Raw genomic sequence first — 18,592 nt, forward strand, 5'->3', positions numbered from 1 at the left:
ACATAATAAAAAATTTTTTAATTAAAAACTAAATAAATGTAAAAACTAATGATGTACTATACCTTGGCTAATTGAATTTAAATTAAAAAAAAGAGTAGTCTCCATCTTGAACCCAGCCACCTTGCTCCCCACCAACACATGACTGTATACAGATAATTAAACAAGTTTATTCCAGCCTGATTCGATGGATCTGCCATTAGAAAATCATGACCTTGAGATGTTCATAGACAGGAACAGTACAGTATGGATCAAGGACAATAAAGAACTGGGTATGCAATGGTGACCCATCAGCAAACATTAGAAGTAGAAGCCCTCTCACCAGGTATCTCCACTCAGAAAACTGAAACCATAGCTCTCATAAGAGCCTCCATTCAGGTAAGGACAAAACGTGACTGTTTTTACTGATTCTAAATATACCTTTTTGGCAGTCCATGCACATGGAGCCATTTGGAAGGAAGGAGGGTTGTTAACTTCAGGAAATAGGGAAATTAAACAGGCCAAAGAGATTTTAGAAGTACTAGAAGCTGTTTTGGAACTCAAAGAGGTAGCTATTGTCCACTGCTGGGGACACCAGAAATTGGACTGATTGCCCAAGAGAACAATCAGGCAGATCAGACTGCCAAATTGGCAGCCCAGATGAAGACTCCAAAACCCTCTATAATGGTTTTAGTACCAGACATAGACTTAACAACATATCAACCCTAATATTCCTCTGAAGACTTAAGAAGAGCTAAGGGATGGATATTTGGACATAATGCTGGCACAGAAACTGGTTGGAAATATAATGAATAAGGAATAATCTTTATCCTAGGACATCTTATGGAGGGGATAATTAGTGATATTCACCAAAGCACCCATTTTGGGCAAAATGTTCCTCTTCAGTGGATCCAAAAATATATTATGGATCCAAATATTCAAAGAACTATTTAAAAGATGGTCCAAGGGGCGCCTGGGTGGCTCAGTCATTAAGCGTCTGCCTTCGGCTCGGGTCATGGTCCCAGGGTCCTGGGATGGAGCCCTGCATCGGGCTCCCTGCTCCACGGGAAGCCTGCTTCTCCCTCCCCCACTTCCCCTGCTTGTGTTCCCTCTCTCGCTGTCTCTCTCTCTCTGTCAAACAAATAAATAAATAAAAACTTAAAAAAAAAAGATGGTCCAAAAATGTGACATTTGTGCTACAAAACCATCCTAGGACTGAACTCCCACCGGTCCTAAAAGGTATATAAGTTACAGGCACCAAACCTGGAGAAGACTGGTAGAAAGACTTTTCCATGATGCCAAAAACAACAGATAATTTTCAATATTGCTAGAATTTGTAGACACGTTTACAAGTTGGGTTTACAAGAATGGCTTTTTCATGCCATTCAGAGTTTTCAGAAGCTATCAAGACACTTTTATTTTTTTAATTTTATTTTATTTTGTTATGTTAGTCACCATACAATACATCATTAGTTTTTGATGTAGTGATCCACAATTCATTGTCAAAACACTTTTAGATGAAATCACTCCTAGGTTTGGATTGCCACAAACAATTCAGAGTGACAGTGGAGAAGCACTTGTGGCAAAAGCCACACAAGCAGTGTCTAATGCTTTGGGCATTCAATGAAAATTATATATTTCATGGAGACCCCAATAGACTGGGGAAAACAGAAAATAATGAACCATATGCCTAAAAAAACTTTGATAAAAATCTGCCAAGAAACCAACTTAACTTGGGTAAAATTCTGGCCAGTTGCCCTACTTCAGGTAAGAGTGGCCCCTAAAATTGGGCTTGGTTTAATCCCCTATGAAATGTTTTATGAAGGACACTTTCTACATTCTTTTCATGGCTTAGAGTTACTGATGGGGCTCATGTTAGGGAATTGGATACTATCAGGTACATTCAGTTTTGGGGAAATAGTCTAAGTGCTATACATAAGTTTGCTTCTAGCAGGTTGATGTAGTCCACAGATGTACTCTTATACTACTTGAATCCTGAAGACCTGGAGGACCAACTCCAACCTCAGTGGACAGGACCTTATTAGGTGCTATTGACCACCATTCTTCAGTGAAACTGAAGGGAATTAAGCCATAGATTTATCACACTCAAATTAAGCTGGTTCCACAAGAATCCACAGGTTTTCTGTGCCCTTTCAGCAAGAAGAACATGGGAAAGAATCCTGGTTGGACCAGTGAACCTGTGACAACCTGAAACTGCTATTTAGGAGAGCTGGTCTGAAGAAAACAAAAGTAACAAATAACATATGACCTATTAATAGTTTATACACTATGAATGTTATTGCTTTTTCTCTTTGCATTTTCCTATTGGTTACAACCTCTCAAGTTTGGAAAGATAATTCCATGATTAGGATTTCTCAAACATTAGCCAAGGCTGGCAATCTTTCTTGCTGTTGGATATGTCAGCCTACACCCCATTCAGTCTACAATAGCAGTGACCAAATAGTGATGTCTGTAACCAACTTTTCTCTGGTTCCTAATTTTTCAATACATCGAAATTGATGCATTCCATTAGCTTCTAGTCAGGTTAATCAAGCCAGCCTCCCTCACTGCTCCCATCCCTTGTTTTCACCTAGTTATCCCAAAACATGGATCTCTCACATTCAGTGATTAGAATCCACCCCAAGAAGCTTGTAATTCTTATGTTTACAGTATAATCATAACAGTTAACAATTTCACCTCTTGTAAACTTAAATGACCCTTTTTCCTTTCATCACCTTTCAGAGATTTTTGGGAAATATGCTGTTTTAACAAAAGTCACTCATCTTGTCCTGCTCCTCTCTGTACAATACTGCAAACTAGAAGAACTTGGCCACATGAGGGCCCCACACTCCTTCCTGGATAACTTCTTACCAATTACACCAAACTTAACTATATTCTTCTTGGTTTCAAATGATACTTTCAATGATTCCGCAAAGTGAAAGTATTAACCCCTATAAATCAAGAGGAGTGCTATGTGAACCCCCATGTTATATTTTTGTCTGTGGATATCAACACTTCCCTTGGTGATATGAGTGATTAAATGCCTGGAGCATGGAAGGTACTTGTCTTTTAGGATATTTGATCAGTCCTTTTTTTCATATATAATTCTAATAAAATCAGCCATTGGACCAATACTCTCAACTATTTTACAGGTTAAAGAGAAGTGACAAAATATTATGATTATCTTCCCAGAAATCAAGAAGATGGAATTTGGTACATGTTTGGGAGAACATTACTGCCATGGTGGGGGATGGCATCATGTGAACATACAATTAATTTTTTTCAATAACTTTAGGAATTATAGCAAATGAAACTGCCCATGCCAAGCAACCCAACAAAAGGCCTTAGACTCTTTGGCCAGAATAGTTTCAGACAATATAATTGCCTTAGATTATATTTTAGCAGAGCAAGGTGTTTGTGTAGAAGCTAATTCATCCTGCAGCACATATATTAATATTTCCTCAGAAATTGAAGTTTGTCGGGCGCCTGGGTGGCTCAGTTGGTTAAGCGACTGCCTTCGGCTCAGGTCATGATCCTGGAGTCCCGGGATCGAGTCCCACATCGGGCTCCCTGCTCAGCAGGGAGTCTGCTTCTCCCTCTGACCCTCTTCCCTCTCGTGCTCTCTATCTCTCATTCTCTCTCTCAAATAAATAAATAAAATCTTAAAAAAAAAAAGAAAAGAAATTGAAGTTTGTCTTCACAAAATAAGAAAATGAGATATGTGTTACAATAAATCTCCCCTGTAGTCACAGATTCAGATTTCGACTGTTTTTTTCTTGAATCCTCCAAGAAATTAAGTCAATTTTCCTAGGATTGCTCATATTGGACTATCCATATTCCGAACTCTCCTTCTTTGCTACTTAATCACAAAATGTGGTATAAAATGTTGAACAAAAACCAAAAAAATACAAAAATACAAAAATGGTAAGGCAGAATGTTGGCTAATTACAGAATGTTGGCTTACAAACTGGAACAAAGGAATATTTCCAAATGAGTACAAAAAGTTTCCATTCCTCTAACCCTGATCTCCATACTATATCAGCAGGAAATAGCTAAAGTAATCCATCTTCCCAATTCCCTCAATAATGAGGAATGATCAAAAGACAGTGGGGAGGATTTGGAGCAAGATGGCAGAGGAGTAGGAGACCTAAATTTCGTCTGGTCCCAAGAATTCAGCTAGATAGGAATCAAAACATTCTGAACACCTACGAACTCAACAGGAGATCAAAGAAAAGAATAGCAGCAACTCTCTGAACAGAAAAGCAACCACTTTCTGGAAGGTAGGACGTGCAGAGAAGTGAATCTGAGGCGATATTCGGGAAGATAGTGGGGGAAGGAGACTCCGTCAATCTCGACTGGCAAGTGATAGAGCAGCAGAGCACAAAATCGGAAATTTTAGAAGTCAGCTCTGCTGAGGGACGTCGCTCCAGTGGCTGAGAGGGGTGGAACCCTCACTGGGACAGTGTGGTCTTGGGACCCTAAGGGTCACAGAAAGACTGGGGGTGGCTGAGGGCGGAAGAGCTTCCAGGTATCAGAACAGGGAAGCTGGGTGCAGAGATGGAGATGAGGAGTGGGCTCTCAGCTTGGGGTTGCCATAAACTGGGATGCGTGGCACAGTCAGGCCACTGCTCTTCCAGGAGGGACCCAACAAGCAGCAGATCCGGGGAGACTCCCCTTTCTCCCCGGGGACACTCCCCTTTCTCCCTGGGGAGGAGCGGTTTGGGAGCGCACCGCAGGAATCTGCTGGGTTTGGAGACTCCACACGGGGTCGTCTGCCAGAGATAGAAATGCTCTGTCACAGGCCGGGTGAGCAGGAGTGTGGCCAGAGATCGGGGAGACAGGAGTGATTGACTGCTTTTCTCTGGGGGCTCACTGAGGAGTGGGCCCCGAGTTCTTGGCTCCACCGGGTCAGAGATTGGGAGGCCGCCATTTTCACTCTCCTTCTCCAAAGCTGTACAGAAAGCTTGCAGGGAACAAAAAGCTCCCGAGAGCAAACCCGAGCAGATTATGTAGGCTGGACCTGGCAAGGGTGGGGCAATTCCACCTCCGGCAAAGACATTTGGGAAACACAGCAACAGGCCCCTCTGCCAGATTAGCAAGAACAGCCAGCCAAGACCAAGTTTACCGATCAATGAGAACGGCAGAACTCCAGTGCTAGGGGAATACTGCACATAGACTTCATGGCTTTTTCCCCCTGATTCTTTAGTCTTTCCAAGTTAATTTTTTTAATTTTTCTTTTTTTCTTTTTCTTTTTGAAATTTACATTTTCCCTTTTTCAACCAACATTTTATCAATCCCTTTTTTAAAAAATCTTTTTTATTTTTCATTTTTAGAGTCATATTCTAACCCTTCATAGTAGTTAACCTTATTTTTGGCATATATATATATATAAGTTGTTCTCTCTTTAAAATTTTGGGATACAGGGGCGCCTGGGTGGCTCAGTCATTAAATGTCTGCCTTCGGCTCAGGTCATGATCCCAGAGTCCTGGGATCAAGCCCCGCACCAGGCTTCCCGAGCCTGCATCTCCCTCTCCCACTCCCCCTGCTTGTGTTCCCTCATTCGCTGTATCTCTCTCTGTCAAATAAATAAATAAAATCTTTTAAAAAAATAATAAATAATAAATAAATAAAATTTTGGGATACAGTTTCTTCTAACAGACCAAAATATACCCTAAATCTCTAGTGTATGGCTTTGTTCTAGTCTCCTGCCTGATCACATTCTCTCTCTCTTTTTTTTTAAATCCTCTTCTTTTTTTCCCACCAACTTCTTATCAATTCCTTTTATAATTTTATATATATTTTATAATAAAAACAATATATATATTTTTTATCTAGAGACTGGGAGGCCGCCAATCTCTAAATAAAAAAATTTATATAAATAAAAATAAAAAATAGTTTAAGTATATATATACAATTATATATATTTTTATAATTAAAACAATATTTTATAATTTTCATCTTTACAGTCATATTCTAGCCCTTCATCATATTTACCCTTATTTTTGTACATATATCAGTTTTTCTTTCTTTAAAATTTTGGGAGACACTTTCTTCTAACACACCAAAATACGCCCAAAATCTAGTGTGTGGCATTGATCTATGCACCAGCCTGATCATATTTGATCATATTCTGTTTTGTTTGTTTGTTTGGTTGGTTTTTTTGTTTTAATCCTTTTCTTTTCCTTTTCTTTTTTCTGTTTTCATTCTTTCCCTTTCTTTTCCCCCAGTTTCAGGTATCTTCTGATTTCTTTAGTGTATATTTTTCTGGGGTCATTTTTACCCTGTTAGCATTTTGTTCTCTTATTCATCTAGTCTCCTCTGGACAAAATGACAAGACAGAAAAAATCACCTCAACAAAAAGAACAAGAGGCAGTACCGACTGCCAGGGACCTAAACAATATGGACATTAGTAAGATGTTGGAACTAGAGTTCAGAATGGCGATTTTAAAGATACTAGCTGGGCTTGAAAAAAGCATGGAAGATATTAGAGAAACCCTTTCTGGAAAAATAAAAGAATTAAAATCTAACCAAGTCAAAATCAAAAAGGCTATTAATGAGGTGCAATAAAAAATGGAGACTCTAACTGCTAGGATAAATGAGAAAGAGAGAATTAGTGATATAGAGGACCAAATGATGGAAAATAAAGAAGCTGACAAAAAGAGAGATAAACAACTACTGGATCACGAAGGCAGAATTTGATACATAAGTGATACCATAATATGAAACTATATTAGAATAATTGGGATCCCAGAAGAAGAAAGAGAGAGGGGCAGAAGCTATATAGGAGCAAATTATACAGAGTATTTCCATAATTTGGGGAAGGAAAACAGGCATCAAAATCCAGGAGACACAGAGAACCCCTCTCAAAATCAATAAAAATAGGTCAACACCCAGATATCTAATAGTAAAACTTACGAGTCTCAGAGACAAAGAGAAAATCCTGAAAGGAGCTCAGGAGAAGAGATATGTAACCTACAATGGTAGAAACATTAGATTGGCAACAGACTTATCCACAGAGACCTGGCAGGCCAGAAAGGACAGGTATGATATAGTCAGAGAACTAAATGAGAAAAATATGCAGCCAAGAATACTATATCCAGCTAGGCTGTCATTGAAAATAGAAGGAGAGATAAAAAGCTTCCAGGACAAAAACTAAAGGAATTTGCAAACACGAAACCAGCCCCACAAGAAATATTAAAAGGGGTCCTCTAAGCAAAGAGAGAGTCTAAAAGTAACATAGACCAGAAAGGAACACAGACAGTATAGAGTAACAGTCACCTCACAGGCAATACAATGGCACTAAATTCATATCTATCTATAGTTAGCCTGAATGTAAACGGGCTAAATGCCCCAATCAAAAGACCCATTGATATGCTGTCTGCAAGAGACTCATTTGACCCAAAGACACCCCCAGTGAGGGGGTGGAAAAACCATTTACCATGCTAATGGACACCAAAATAAAGCTGGGGTTACAATCCTTATATCAGACAAATTAGATTTTAAACCAAAGACTATAATAAGAAATGAGGAAGGACACTATATCATACTTAAAGTGTCTATCCAACAAGAAGATTTAACAATTGTAAATACTATGCCCCTAACATAGGAGCAGCCAATTATATAAGCCAATTAATAACAGAAGCAAAGAAACACATCGACAACAATACAATAATAGTGGGGGACTTTAACACCCCCCTCACTGAAATGGACAGATCACCTAAGCAAAAGATCAACAAGGAAATAAAGACTTTAAATGACACACTGGACCACATGGACTTCACAGATCTATTCAGAACATTCCATCCCAAAGCAGCAGAATACACATTCTTCTCTAGTGACCACGGAACATTCTCCAGAATAGATCACATCCTAGATCACAAATCAGGTCTCAACCAGTACCAAAAGATTGGGATCATTCCCTGCATATTTTTGGACCACAATGCTTTAAAGCTAGAACTCAATCACAAGAGGAAAGTCAGAAAGAACTCAAATACATGAAGGTTAATGAGCATCCTACTAAAGAATGAATGGGTCAACCAGGATTTTAAAGGAGAATTTAAAAAATTCATAGAAACAAGTGAAAAAAAAAGACAGTGGGGATAGAAACCAGTAACCAAAGGGTTAATGGGACTAAAAAGTGCAACTGCAACTTTTCCCCCAAATCTGCTTGTTCTCAGAATGCAGCCTGCCACTGTGTTTCTATAGAATCTTGCCTGACACCATGATAACAGAATATTGATTTAGTTGTCTTGCAGAAACTCAAGGCTTCACTAAGAAAATGACCAAAACCAGTCAGGACCACTGACTGTCTCTGAGCATCCACAAGTGTCCAATGGATGAACCTTTGATATAGAAGGTCCTAAAACCCCTTCGATTATGTTAAGGATGCCATTTTCTGGTTATGGATTGCATAAAAACACATACAGAAACTTCTAGTAGGCACAGATAATGAAATCAACCCTCCCCTACTTATTAATTTCCTTTATCTGATTCTGATGTCACATAGCTCCTCTCCCCTATAACCAGACCCTTTTTTATTTGCCTTAAAAATCTCTGACTCTCCCACTTAGAGGGGGTAGATTTGAGGTTGCCTTTCCTGTCTCCTGGTTTAGCTGTCTCTTCAATAAACCCTTTCCTTGCTTCATATTCAATGTCTCAGTGTTTGGCTCTGCTGTGCATCAGGTATAGACTTAGGTTTGGTTACCAAAGTATGCAAAACCCTGGTCTAGAGTTACCAATAAATTCAACTCTTTCTTATACAGAAAAGTGTTTTAAAATATTTGAAGGTCAAATTATGCTTTCTTTAAAAGGAATATTGCCTGGTGATGGTTATTAAGGAGGGCACGTCTTACATGGAGCACTGGGTGTTACATGCAAACAATGAATCACAGAACACTACATCAAAAACTAATGATGTACCATATGGTGACTAACATAACATAATAAAAAAAAGAATACTGATATGATGTGGAATACAAAGAAATTTAAGGCAAGGTCCCCTCTCTCTCCACACTAGTAGCCTTGTGAGAACTCATTCCTGATAGTCAGTGTCTCTAAAATGCAATACTTAGAGTTGAACACAGTATGGGCCAAGGCAAGCCCTAGAAACATGACCATATCCATCCAACCATGATCAGCCCAGACCTCTTGGCTTACAAGAGGCTCCTAAGCAATGGCAGCACCTGCCTGAGCTTTGAACCCAGCACAGAAGTTTCTGCTGATCTCCAGCCATCACTGCTCTCTTCCCCAGAAAGAAATACCTTGGAAAAGATGGCAGAGAAGTAGGGGGCCCTATTCCAACTGGACCCCGGAATTGAGCTGGATATCTACCAGACCACTCTGAACACCCACGGAATCAGCCTGAGATGTAAGAAAATAGATCTGGATCTCTACAAACAGAATATCGCAAGTGTTTAGTTTTGAGGTACAAAGCAGGGAGCCCTGATTCTGTGGGCAGATATCGGAGGATAAACGGAAGGGGGAGGGAGCCTGGCCATGGGGATCCTACACCGCCGGTGAGCGACAGCCTCCCGCACTGGGCACGGGGCACAGACTCGCACACTGGTAGCGGCGGGGAAAGGACTTTAGGGCAGCCCCCCAGAAGGAAGCCCGGAGGGACCGGGCCATGCATGGGAACTGGGGTAGCTGGAGGTTTTAGAAGCACAAAGGGCAGAGACATGTCCCAACCTGAGGGGAGGATTGGGAGTGCTGCTGAGGGGCTCACAACCCAGGATGCGGCAGTTTATAGCAACACAGACAGAAACGGAGATAGTATGGCCTGGAGAGCTCACTGAAGAAGAGACTATGATCTCTCTGCTCTGAGGCAGAGGGTTGGAAACCTTCTCTTCTGCTCTGACTCTCAGAAGAGACAGGAAAGCCACCAGGGAAAGCCTCCAGAGAGCAAGAGCCCCCAAAAAACTGGTTTTCACTGAGCCCATCCCACACCAAAGGGGGCAGGGCAACTCTGCCCAAACAGGGTTGCCTGAGTAACAGCACGGGAGGCCCCTCCCCCAAAAGACAGGTTGGGAAAACAAGAGGCCAGCAACCCTAAGGTCCCTAGAAAACAGGTTCATCCTGCTTGGGTTGTGGTCAATAATTTGGACTCTATACATTCCCTCAACCACCCATCAACAGAATGACTAGGAGGAGGAACTCCCAAAGTAGGAAAGACTCAGAGACTATGACTTATGCCACAGATTTACAAATGGATTCACATATAATAAACAAGATGTCAGAGATGGAATTCAGGCTAGCAATTGTGAAGACAATAGCTAGAATGGAGAAATCAATTAATGGCAACATAGAGTCTCTAAGGGCAGAGATGAAAGCTCAGTTGGCAGAACTTAAAAATGCTATCAATGAGATCCAATCTAATCTAGATAATCTAACAGCTAAGGTAAGTAAGGCAAAAGAATGAATAAGTGACCTTAAAGACCATTTAATAAATAAAAAGGGAAAAGAGGAGGAGAGGGAAAAACAACTCAGAATCCATGAAAATAGATTCAGATAAATAAGTGGCACCATGAAATGTTCAAATGTCAGAATTATTGGAATCCCTGAGGGGGTGGAGAGAGAGCAAGGACTAGAAGATATATTTGAGCAAATCGTAGCTGAGAACATCCCTAATCTGGGGAATGAAACAAATATTCATGTCCTAGAGGCAGAGAGGACCCCCCCCAAGATCAAGGAAAATGGGCCAACACCCCAGCATGTAATAGTAAAACTCGCAAATTTTAGAACCAAGAAAACCATCTTAAGGGTAGTTAGGGAGAAGAGATTCCTTATGTACAGAGGGAGGAACATCAGAATAATGTCAGACCTATCCACAGAGACCTGGCAAGCCAGAAAGGCCTGGCAAGATGTATTCAGGGTACTAAACCAGAAGAACATGCAGCCAAGAATACTTTATCCAGCAAGGCTGTCATTTAGAATGGATGGAGAGATGCAGAGCTTCCAAGACCGGCAGGAACTGAAAGAATATGTGACCACTAAGCTGGCCCTGCAAGAATATTAAGGGGGGTTCTATAAAAGGAGAAAGACCACAAGAGTGATATAGAAAAGAAATTTACAGGGACAATCTATAAAAACAACATCTTTACAGGCAACATGATGACAATTAATTCAATGCTTTCAATAATCACTCTCAACGTGAATGGCCTAAATGCTCCCATAAAACGGCTTAGGCTTGCAGATTGGATAAAAAGACAGGACTCATCCATATGCTGTCTACAAGAGACTCATACTGAACCGAAGTATACATCCAGACTGAAAGTGAAGAGATGGAGATCCATCTTGCATGCCAGCGGACCTCAAAAGAAAGCTGGGGTAGCAATTCTTATATCAGACAAATTAGATGTTAAGCTAAAGACTGTAGTTAGAGACACAGAATGAAACTATATCATTCTTAAAGGGTCTATCGAACAAGAAGATCTAATGATTGTAAATATCTACGCCCCCAACATAAGAGCAGCCACCTACATAAGCTAACTGTTAACCAAAATGAAGAGTCCTATTGATAATAATACATTAATTGTAGGAGACCTCAATACTCCCCTCTCAGCAATAGACAGATCATCTAAGCAGAAAATCAACAAAGAAACAAGAGCTTTGAGTGACACACTGGACAGATGGACCTCATAGATATATACAGAACATTCCACCCTAAAACAACAGAATACTCATTCTTCTCGAGCACACATGGAACTTTCTCCAGAATAGACCACATACTGGGTCACAAATCAGGTCTCAACCGATACCAAAAGTTTGAGATTATTCCCTGCATATTCTCAGACCACAATGCTTTAAAACTGGAACTCAATCACAATAAAAAATTTGGCAGAAATTCAAACACTTGGAACCTAAAGTCCACTCTGCTCAAGAATGTTTGGGTCAACCAGGAAATCAAAGATCTTAAACAATTCATGGAAATCAATGAGAACAAAAACACATCAGTCCAAAACCTACGGGATAATGCAAAGGCAGTCCTAAGGGGGAAATCCATAGCCATCCAAGCCTCACTCAAAAAAATAGAAAATCCTGAATTCACCAACTGACTCCACACCTTAAAGAACTAGAGAAAAAGCAACAAACGATGCCTAAGCCATGCACTAGAACATAAATAATTGAGATTAGAGCAGAGATCAATAGAAACCAGAAACACAGTAGATCAGATCAACAAAACTAGAAGCTGGTTCTTTGAAAGAATTAATAAGATCAATAAACCACTCACCGGACTTATCCAAAAGAAAAGAGAAAGGACCCAAATTAATAAAATTATGAATGAAAGGGGAGAGATCACAACTAACACCAAAGAAATAGAAACAATGATTAGAAATTATTAGCAACAACTATATGCTAATAAGCTGAGCAACCTGGAAGAAATGGATGCCTTCCTGGAAACCTATAAACTCCCAAGACTGAAACAGGAAGAAACTGACAACCTGAACAGGCCAATAACCAGTAAGGAGATTGAAGCAGTGATCAAAAACCCCTCCCAAAAAATAAGAGTCCAGGGCCTGATGGATTCCCTGGGGAATTCTAACAAACATTCAAAGAAGAAATAAAACCTATTCTCCTGAAGCTGTTTCAAAAAATAGAAACAGAAGGAAAGCTTCCAGACTCATTCTATGAGGCCAGCATTACCTTAATCCCCAAACCAGGCAAGGACCCCATCAAAAAGGAGAATTTCAGACCAATATCCCTGATGAATATGGATTCCAAAATCCTCATCAAAATCCTCGCTAGCAGGATCCAACAATACATTAAAAGAATCATCCACCACGACCAAGTGGGATTTATCCCTGGGATGCAAGGGTGGTTCAACATTCGCAAATCAATCAATGTGATAGAACACATTAATAAGGGGCGAGAGAAGAACCATATGGTCCACTCAATTGATGCAGAAAAAGCATTTGACAAAATACAGCATCCTTTCCTGATTAAAACTCTTCAGAGTATAGGGAGAGAGGGAACATTCCTCTATCATAAAATCCATCTATGAAAAATCCACAGTGAATATCCTCCTCAATGGGGAAAAGCTGGGAGCCTTTCCCTTAAGATCAGGAACACGACAAGGATGCCCACTCTCGCCACTATTGTTCAACATAGTACTAGAAGTCCTAGCAACAGCAATCAGACAACAAAAAGAAATAAAACGTATTCAAATTGGCAAAGAAGAAGTCACACTCTCTCTTTTCGCAGATGACGTGATACTTTATGTGGAAAACCCAAAAGACTCCACCCCCAAATTACTAGAACTCATACAGCAAATCAGTAATGTGGCAGGATACAAAATCAATGCACAGAAATCAGTTGCTTTCTTATACACTAACAACGCAACTGTAGAAAGAGAAATTAGAGAAATGATTCCATTTACAATAGCACCAAAAACCATAAGATACCTCGGAATAAACCTAACCAAAGATTAAAGGATCTATACTCAGGGAACCACAGAACACTCATAAAAGAAACTGAAGAAGACACAAAAAGATGGAAAAACATTCCATGCTCATGGATCGGAAAAATAAACGTTGTTAAAATGTCTATGCTGCCCAGAGCAATCTATACCTTCAACGCCATCCCAATCAAAATTCCAAAATTCCAATGACATTTTTCAAAGTGCTGCTAAAAACAATCCTCAAATTTGTATGGAATCAGAAAAGACCCTGAATCGCCAAGGAAATGTTGAAAAAGAAAAACAAAGCTGGGGGCATCACGTTGCCTGACTTCAAGCTATATGACAAAGCAGTGATCACCAAGGCAGCATGGTACTGGCACAAAAGCAGACATATAGACCAATGGAACAGAATAGAAAGCCCAGACATGGACTCTCAAGTCTATGGTCAAATAATCTTCCACAAAGCAGGAAAAAATATGCAATGGAAAAAAGGCAGTCTCTTCAATAAATGGTGCTGGGAAAATTGGACAGCCACATACAGAAGGATGAAACTCAACCATTGTCTAACACCATACACAAAGATAAACTCAAAGTGGATGAAAGACCTCAATGTGAGACAGGAATCCATCAAAATCCTAGAGGAGAACATAGGCAGTAACCTCTTCCAACATCAGCCACAGCAACTTCTTTCAAGATACATCTCCTAAGGCTAGTGAAACAAAAGCAAAAATGAACTTTTGGGACTTCATTAAGATAAAAAGCTTCTGCACAGCAAGGGAAACAAAACAAAGAGGCAATCCACAGAATGGGAGAAGATATTTGCAAATGACACTACAGACAAAGTGCTGGTATCCAAGATCTATAAAGAAATTCTCAAACTCAACACCCGAAAAACAAATAATCAAGTTAAAAAATGGGCAGAAGACATGAACATACACTTCTCCGAAGAAGACATACAAATGACTAACAGACACGTGAAAAAAATGTTCATCACCACTAGCCATGAGGGAAATTCAAATCAAAACCACATTGAGATACCACCTTACACTAGTTAGAATGGCAAAAATTGACAAGGGAAGAAACAACAAATGTTGGAGAGGTTGTGCAGAAAGGAGAACCCTCTTACACTGTTGGTGGGAATGCAAGTTGGTACAGCCACTTTGGAAAACAGTGTGGAGGTGCCTCAAAAAGTTAAAAATAGAGCTACCCTATGACCCAGCAATTGCACTACTGGGTATTTACCCCAAAAACACAGATGTAGTGAAAAGAAGGCCCATATGCACCCCAGTGTTCATAGCAGCAATGTCCACAATAGCCAAATTGTGGAAAGAAGCTGAGATGCCCTTCAACAGATGAATAGATAAAGAAGATGTGGTCCATATATACAATGGAATATTACTCAGCCATCAGAAAGGATGAATACCTAACTTTTACATCAACATGGATGGGACTGGAGGAGATTATGCTAAGTGAAATAAGTCAAGCAGAGAAAGTCAATTATTATATGGTTTCACTTATTTGTGGAACATAAGGAATAGCATGGAGGACATTAGGAGAAGGAAGGGAAAATGAAGGGGGGGGGAATTGGAGGGAGAGATGAACCATGAGAGACTATGGACTCTGAGAAACAAACTGAGGGTTTGGGGGTGGGGTGGGGGGATGGGTTAGCCTCGTGATGGGTATTAAGGAGGGCACATACTGCATGGAGTACTGGGTGTTATACAAAAACAATGAATTATGGATCACTACATCAAAAGCTAATGATGTATTATATGGTGACTAATGTAACATAATAAAATTAAATTAAAAAAAACAAAACAAAACAAAACAAAAAGAAATACCTTGCTCACTGCCACACGTCGATAAGACAGCCCTGGTGGGTAGAAGAAGGTGACTGTGGTTCCATAGGAGTCCTCACCGTCATTCCACACCATCACTTTCATATTCATCTCCAGGGTACTCCCCACCAACAGCGTCTTCAAGCTAGGTGTTGGAGTAGAGGGCAGGAGATGATTCTGGGACTGGGGCTAGAAAGGGTCTGAGGATGAAACACAGAGTGGGGAGGTAGGGAAGAAATAGGGGACAGAATGTTTTTCTGAGCACAGGCTAGAAACGTTGGGGAAAGCCAGAGCAAGAGCTCCAGATTCCAGAAGAGGAGCCGGGGAACCAGGGCAGGTCTAACGGAGTGGTAGCTCACCCTGAGAAGCCAAAGGAGATGCCAAGGTCATCCTGGCAGACATGGTCAGTTCCACAATTCTTCTCAAAGGGGAGCTGAGAGGGAAGGCAAAGCAGGGTTTTCCCCAAGATCTGGAGTCTACACCCTCCACTCCCTTCTGGAAGATTCCAATACCAGGACTTACAGAGGCTGTGTAGTATCTCTGAGCATCCACAGCCAACATAGGCCGGAGGCTTCCAAAGGAAGGGATAGGCTTGCCCACTAGGGAGAAGTTGAGACGCAAGGTGATGGGGGTCACTGAGTCCTCCACACAGGCCTAAAGAATGGACATTGAAGACAGCAGTGGCAAAGAAATGCATCTTCACAGTCACTAGCTACGTCCTGTTCCCTCATCTGTAAAATGGGGTAATAAGGATACCCAGCTGTGCTCAACTGCTACAATTCCACCATTTAGAACCTCTGCTTTGCCTGATTTCTGCCTTGAATTCCCTCCCACAGCATCCCACGTGGCTCACTCATTCTATTCAGGATCTTCCCAAACTTTACCTGATCCAAGAGGTCTCCCAACACCTTCTCTATTCTCCTCCCTGACTTTTTTTTTTCATAGCATTCATCACTACCTGACATCTATTATCTAGGAACTTGATTGTTTTTGGCCTTCTCTCAGAGTTTCCTGTGGGCATGACTGTTTTGTCCACTGTTGCATCCCCAGTGCCTAAGACAGGGCCTGTCTCAGAGAAGCAGCTCCTAAAAGAATCCCAGTGCATCACCCCATAGTTCTCTGAAGCAGTGGTACTCTCCTAAAATCCAACTGTGTAGCCTCAGCCGTTGCCAGTGATCCATCCATTTATTCATTTGCTCACTCACTTACTTCATCAGCTAACCAGTGTTATGCACCTCCTGCATGCCAGGCCCTGTGGTAGGGCTAAGCCACAGTGAGAATCAGAACACACCCTCTTCCTTCCCTGCCCAGCTCATTGCCAGCCTCTGGATCTCTGCCATCCCCATGACTCCGAGGTCCCCTTACCAGGAGAAGCAACTTCACAGTCTCACAGTGCTGTCTCAGCCCAAGGACTCGGACACGAGTCAGATTCCAGGTCTTTGTCTCCTCAAAGATGGCACGAGGACTCTGGCGGCCTGGGTCGAGGGTCAGGTCATAGGTCACAGAGCTTTGGAGGTCACCTGTAGGGGAAAGGAGGTGATAAGGAGGGCTGAGAGAGCTAGAAACTCCCCAGGTGCACAAGGGTCAAGGCAGGAGATAGGAGTCCTGAGCTAAGGGACTCTAAGGGTCAGGGTATCTTGGGTCAGAGAGGCGAGGACTCACCCAGCCGATTCTTGGGACTTTCATAAATATGAAGACAGACATTGGCATCGCCCAGTGCATTGACAGAGGAGGTCTCCTCCCGACACTCAAACAGAGACTTGGCTATCTCTGCAGGTTTGAATTGGATGCTCATCCACACCCTGAGTACAGGTCTGGTCCTAAGGGCAGAACACTGAGTTGAGGGCAGGTCCTTGGTCCCAGGAGGGTGAACTGGGATGGGGTTGGGGAGGCTGAAATCCTAGGCAGACTTAGAATGATCTAGAAGTGTCTGAGGAGGACTTTCTCACCTGAGCAGCAGCACCTGCCCATGGGCCCCCACGGCCAGGTCCACCAGTCCATCCAGGGTAAGGTCCTGACCCCCACTCAGTGACTGCCCAAAATACTGGAGGCTGGGGGAGAGCTGGTAGGCTGAGATCCTCTGGACAGAGAGGGAAAGGCAAGTCAGGTTGAGGGTGATGGAAACAAGGTGGAAATCAGCAACAAAAGGAACAGTGATGTAGGAATGTGGGAGACAGAAAGAAGAGGTCAGTAGTGAAAAGATGTCACCAGAAGTGCCTAAAAAGAGGAGGTGGGGTGGGGAAATGATGACCAGAGAAAAAATCCCCAAGACATAAATGAAGAAGTGGTGATTGAAAGTTTGGTCTGGTGACCTGTGTCTCATTTATTCATTCATCTATTTAGTCTCAGGTCCAATTCTGGCTCTGCTCATGAGCAATGAGGCCTTGGGCCAGGATCCAATCTTACTGTGCCTCAGTTTCCTCATCTTTCACATGCAGATAATAATATCTTAGAGTTTAGCTGTGAGTAGTAAATGAATTAATGCATATAGTTCTTTGAACAGCAAAAGTCACTAGTCACTGATTATGATGAGTATTAGAGCTAGAAGGGACCTTAGAGCTCATCTAGCCCCACTTCCCATTTTGCAGACAGTGCCTAGGCCACACAGCCTTTAAGAGGCCAACTCCAGACCTGAAGTCAGATCCTCTGACCCCATGCCCAAGGCCCCTTTTTGCTTCCCAGGGCCACCCTATCTCTTCAGAGGACAAAGAAGGAAAAATTTGGGATGGGGAGTGGCTGTACCCATAAGAAAATTCTATGCTCTGGAACCTTGCCTCCCCTGTGGGTTCCTTCTCTTTTATTTCCATTGCTCCTATAATGGCCAACCCCTTGGAGAATGTGCTCTTTAAAATCTCTAGGCGCTGCTGGACTGGCAGACATTAAGCATAGTAATAATAAAATAAAAGAGAAATCTAAGGACATCTGGAAAAGAAGAGGTAGGTAGAGATAGCACAAACCCAGTCAAGTAGTCTCATGCTCAAGAAAACTGATATCACTGCCATATCCTCAGGTTGGTGTGTGGGCCCAGTGGGAACAAGCAAGTCCTTCCCAGTCAAGTAATGTGGTGGGATACATCATAGTGGGAAGGAAGAAAATCATGTTGGACCAGCAAATCTGGAAAGGCCTCCTCTTAGAGTCAAGCCTTTCAGGTATAACTCAAGTGATATTTGCAATTGAGGGTGTTCATAGCTATGCCTCTAAACTGCTGCAGCAAGGGGAAGTTAAACCCGTTGGTGTGGAATGAATGCAGTTTCTTGACATCAGGTGTTGTTGTCAACAAAGCTTTTCATTCTCTTCTTAAAGTTCCAAGTTCTTTAGAACCCCTTCAATTGTTAAACTGTATTATACTATGTATATACTCTATATGTACTAACTCATTTAA

At 41.6% G+C, this 18,592-nt stretch overlaps 1 protein-coding gene across 5 annotated transcripts in view; it reads right to left on the bottom strand.

Annotated features, from left to right (window-relative positions):
- Positions 1-18,592, bottom strand: part of LOC112810535 (integrin alpha-X-like) — a 51,833-nt gene that overhangs the window by 24,635 nt on the left and 8,606 nt on the right. For all 5 annotated transcript variants that reach the window (XR_012376815.1, XR_003204853.2, XM_025854215.2 and 2 more), the window contains 6 exons: positions 17,160-17,290; positions 16,873-17,030; positions 16,576-16,730; positions 15,733-15,864; positions 15,570-15,643; positions 15,214-15,355 (listed from right to left, as the gene is read on the bottom strand). Coding sequence is in view for 3 of the 5 variants with exons in the window: in XM_025854215.2 (XP_025710000.2) it covers positions 15,214-15,355; positions 15,570-15,643; positions 15,733-15,864; positions 16,576-16,730; positions 16,873-17,030; positions 17,160-17,290 (792 nt within the window). In the remaining 2 variants the exon portion in view is untranslated. The remainder of the gene's footprint in view (positions 1-15,213; positions 15,356-15,569; positions 15,644-15,732; positions 15,865-16,575; positions 16,731-16,872; positions 17,031-17,159; positions 17,291-18,592) is intronic.

Source organism: Callorhinus ursinus, unplaced genomic scaffold, assembly GCF_003265705.2.
Source record: "Callorhinus ursinus isolate GAN/ISIS: 27379988/994484 unplaced genomic scaffold, GSC_fseal_2.0 scaffold87, whole genome shotgun sequence".
Taxonomy (NCBI): Eukaryota; Metazoa; Chordata; class Mammalia; order Carnivora; family Otariidae; genus Callorhinus; species Callorhinus ursinus.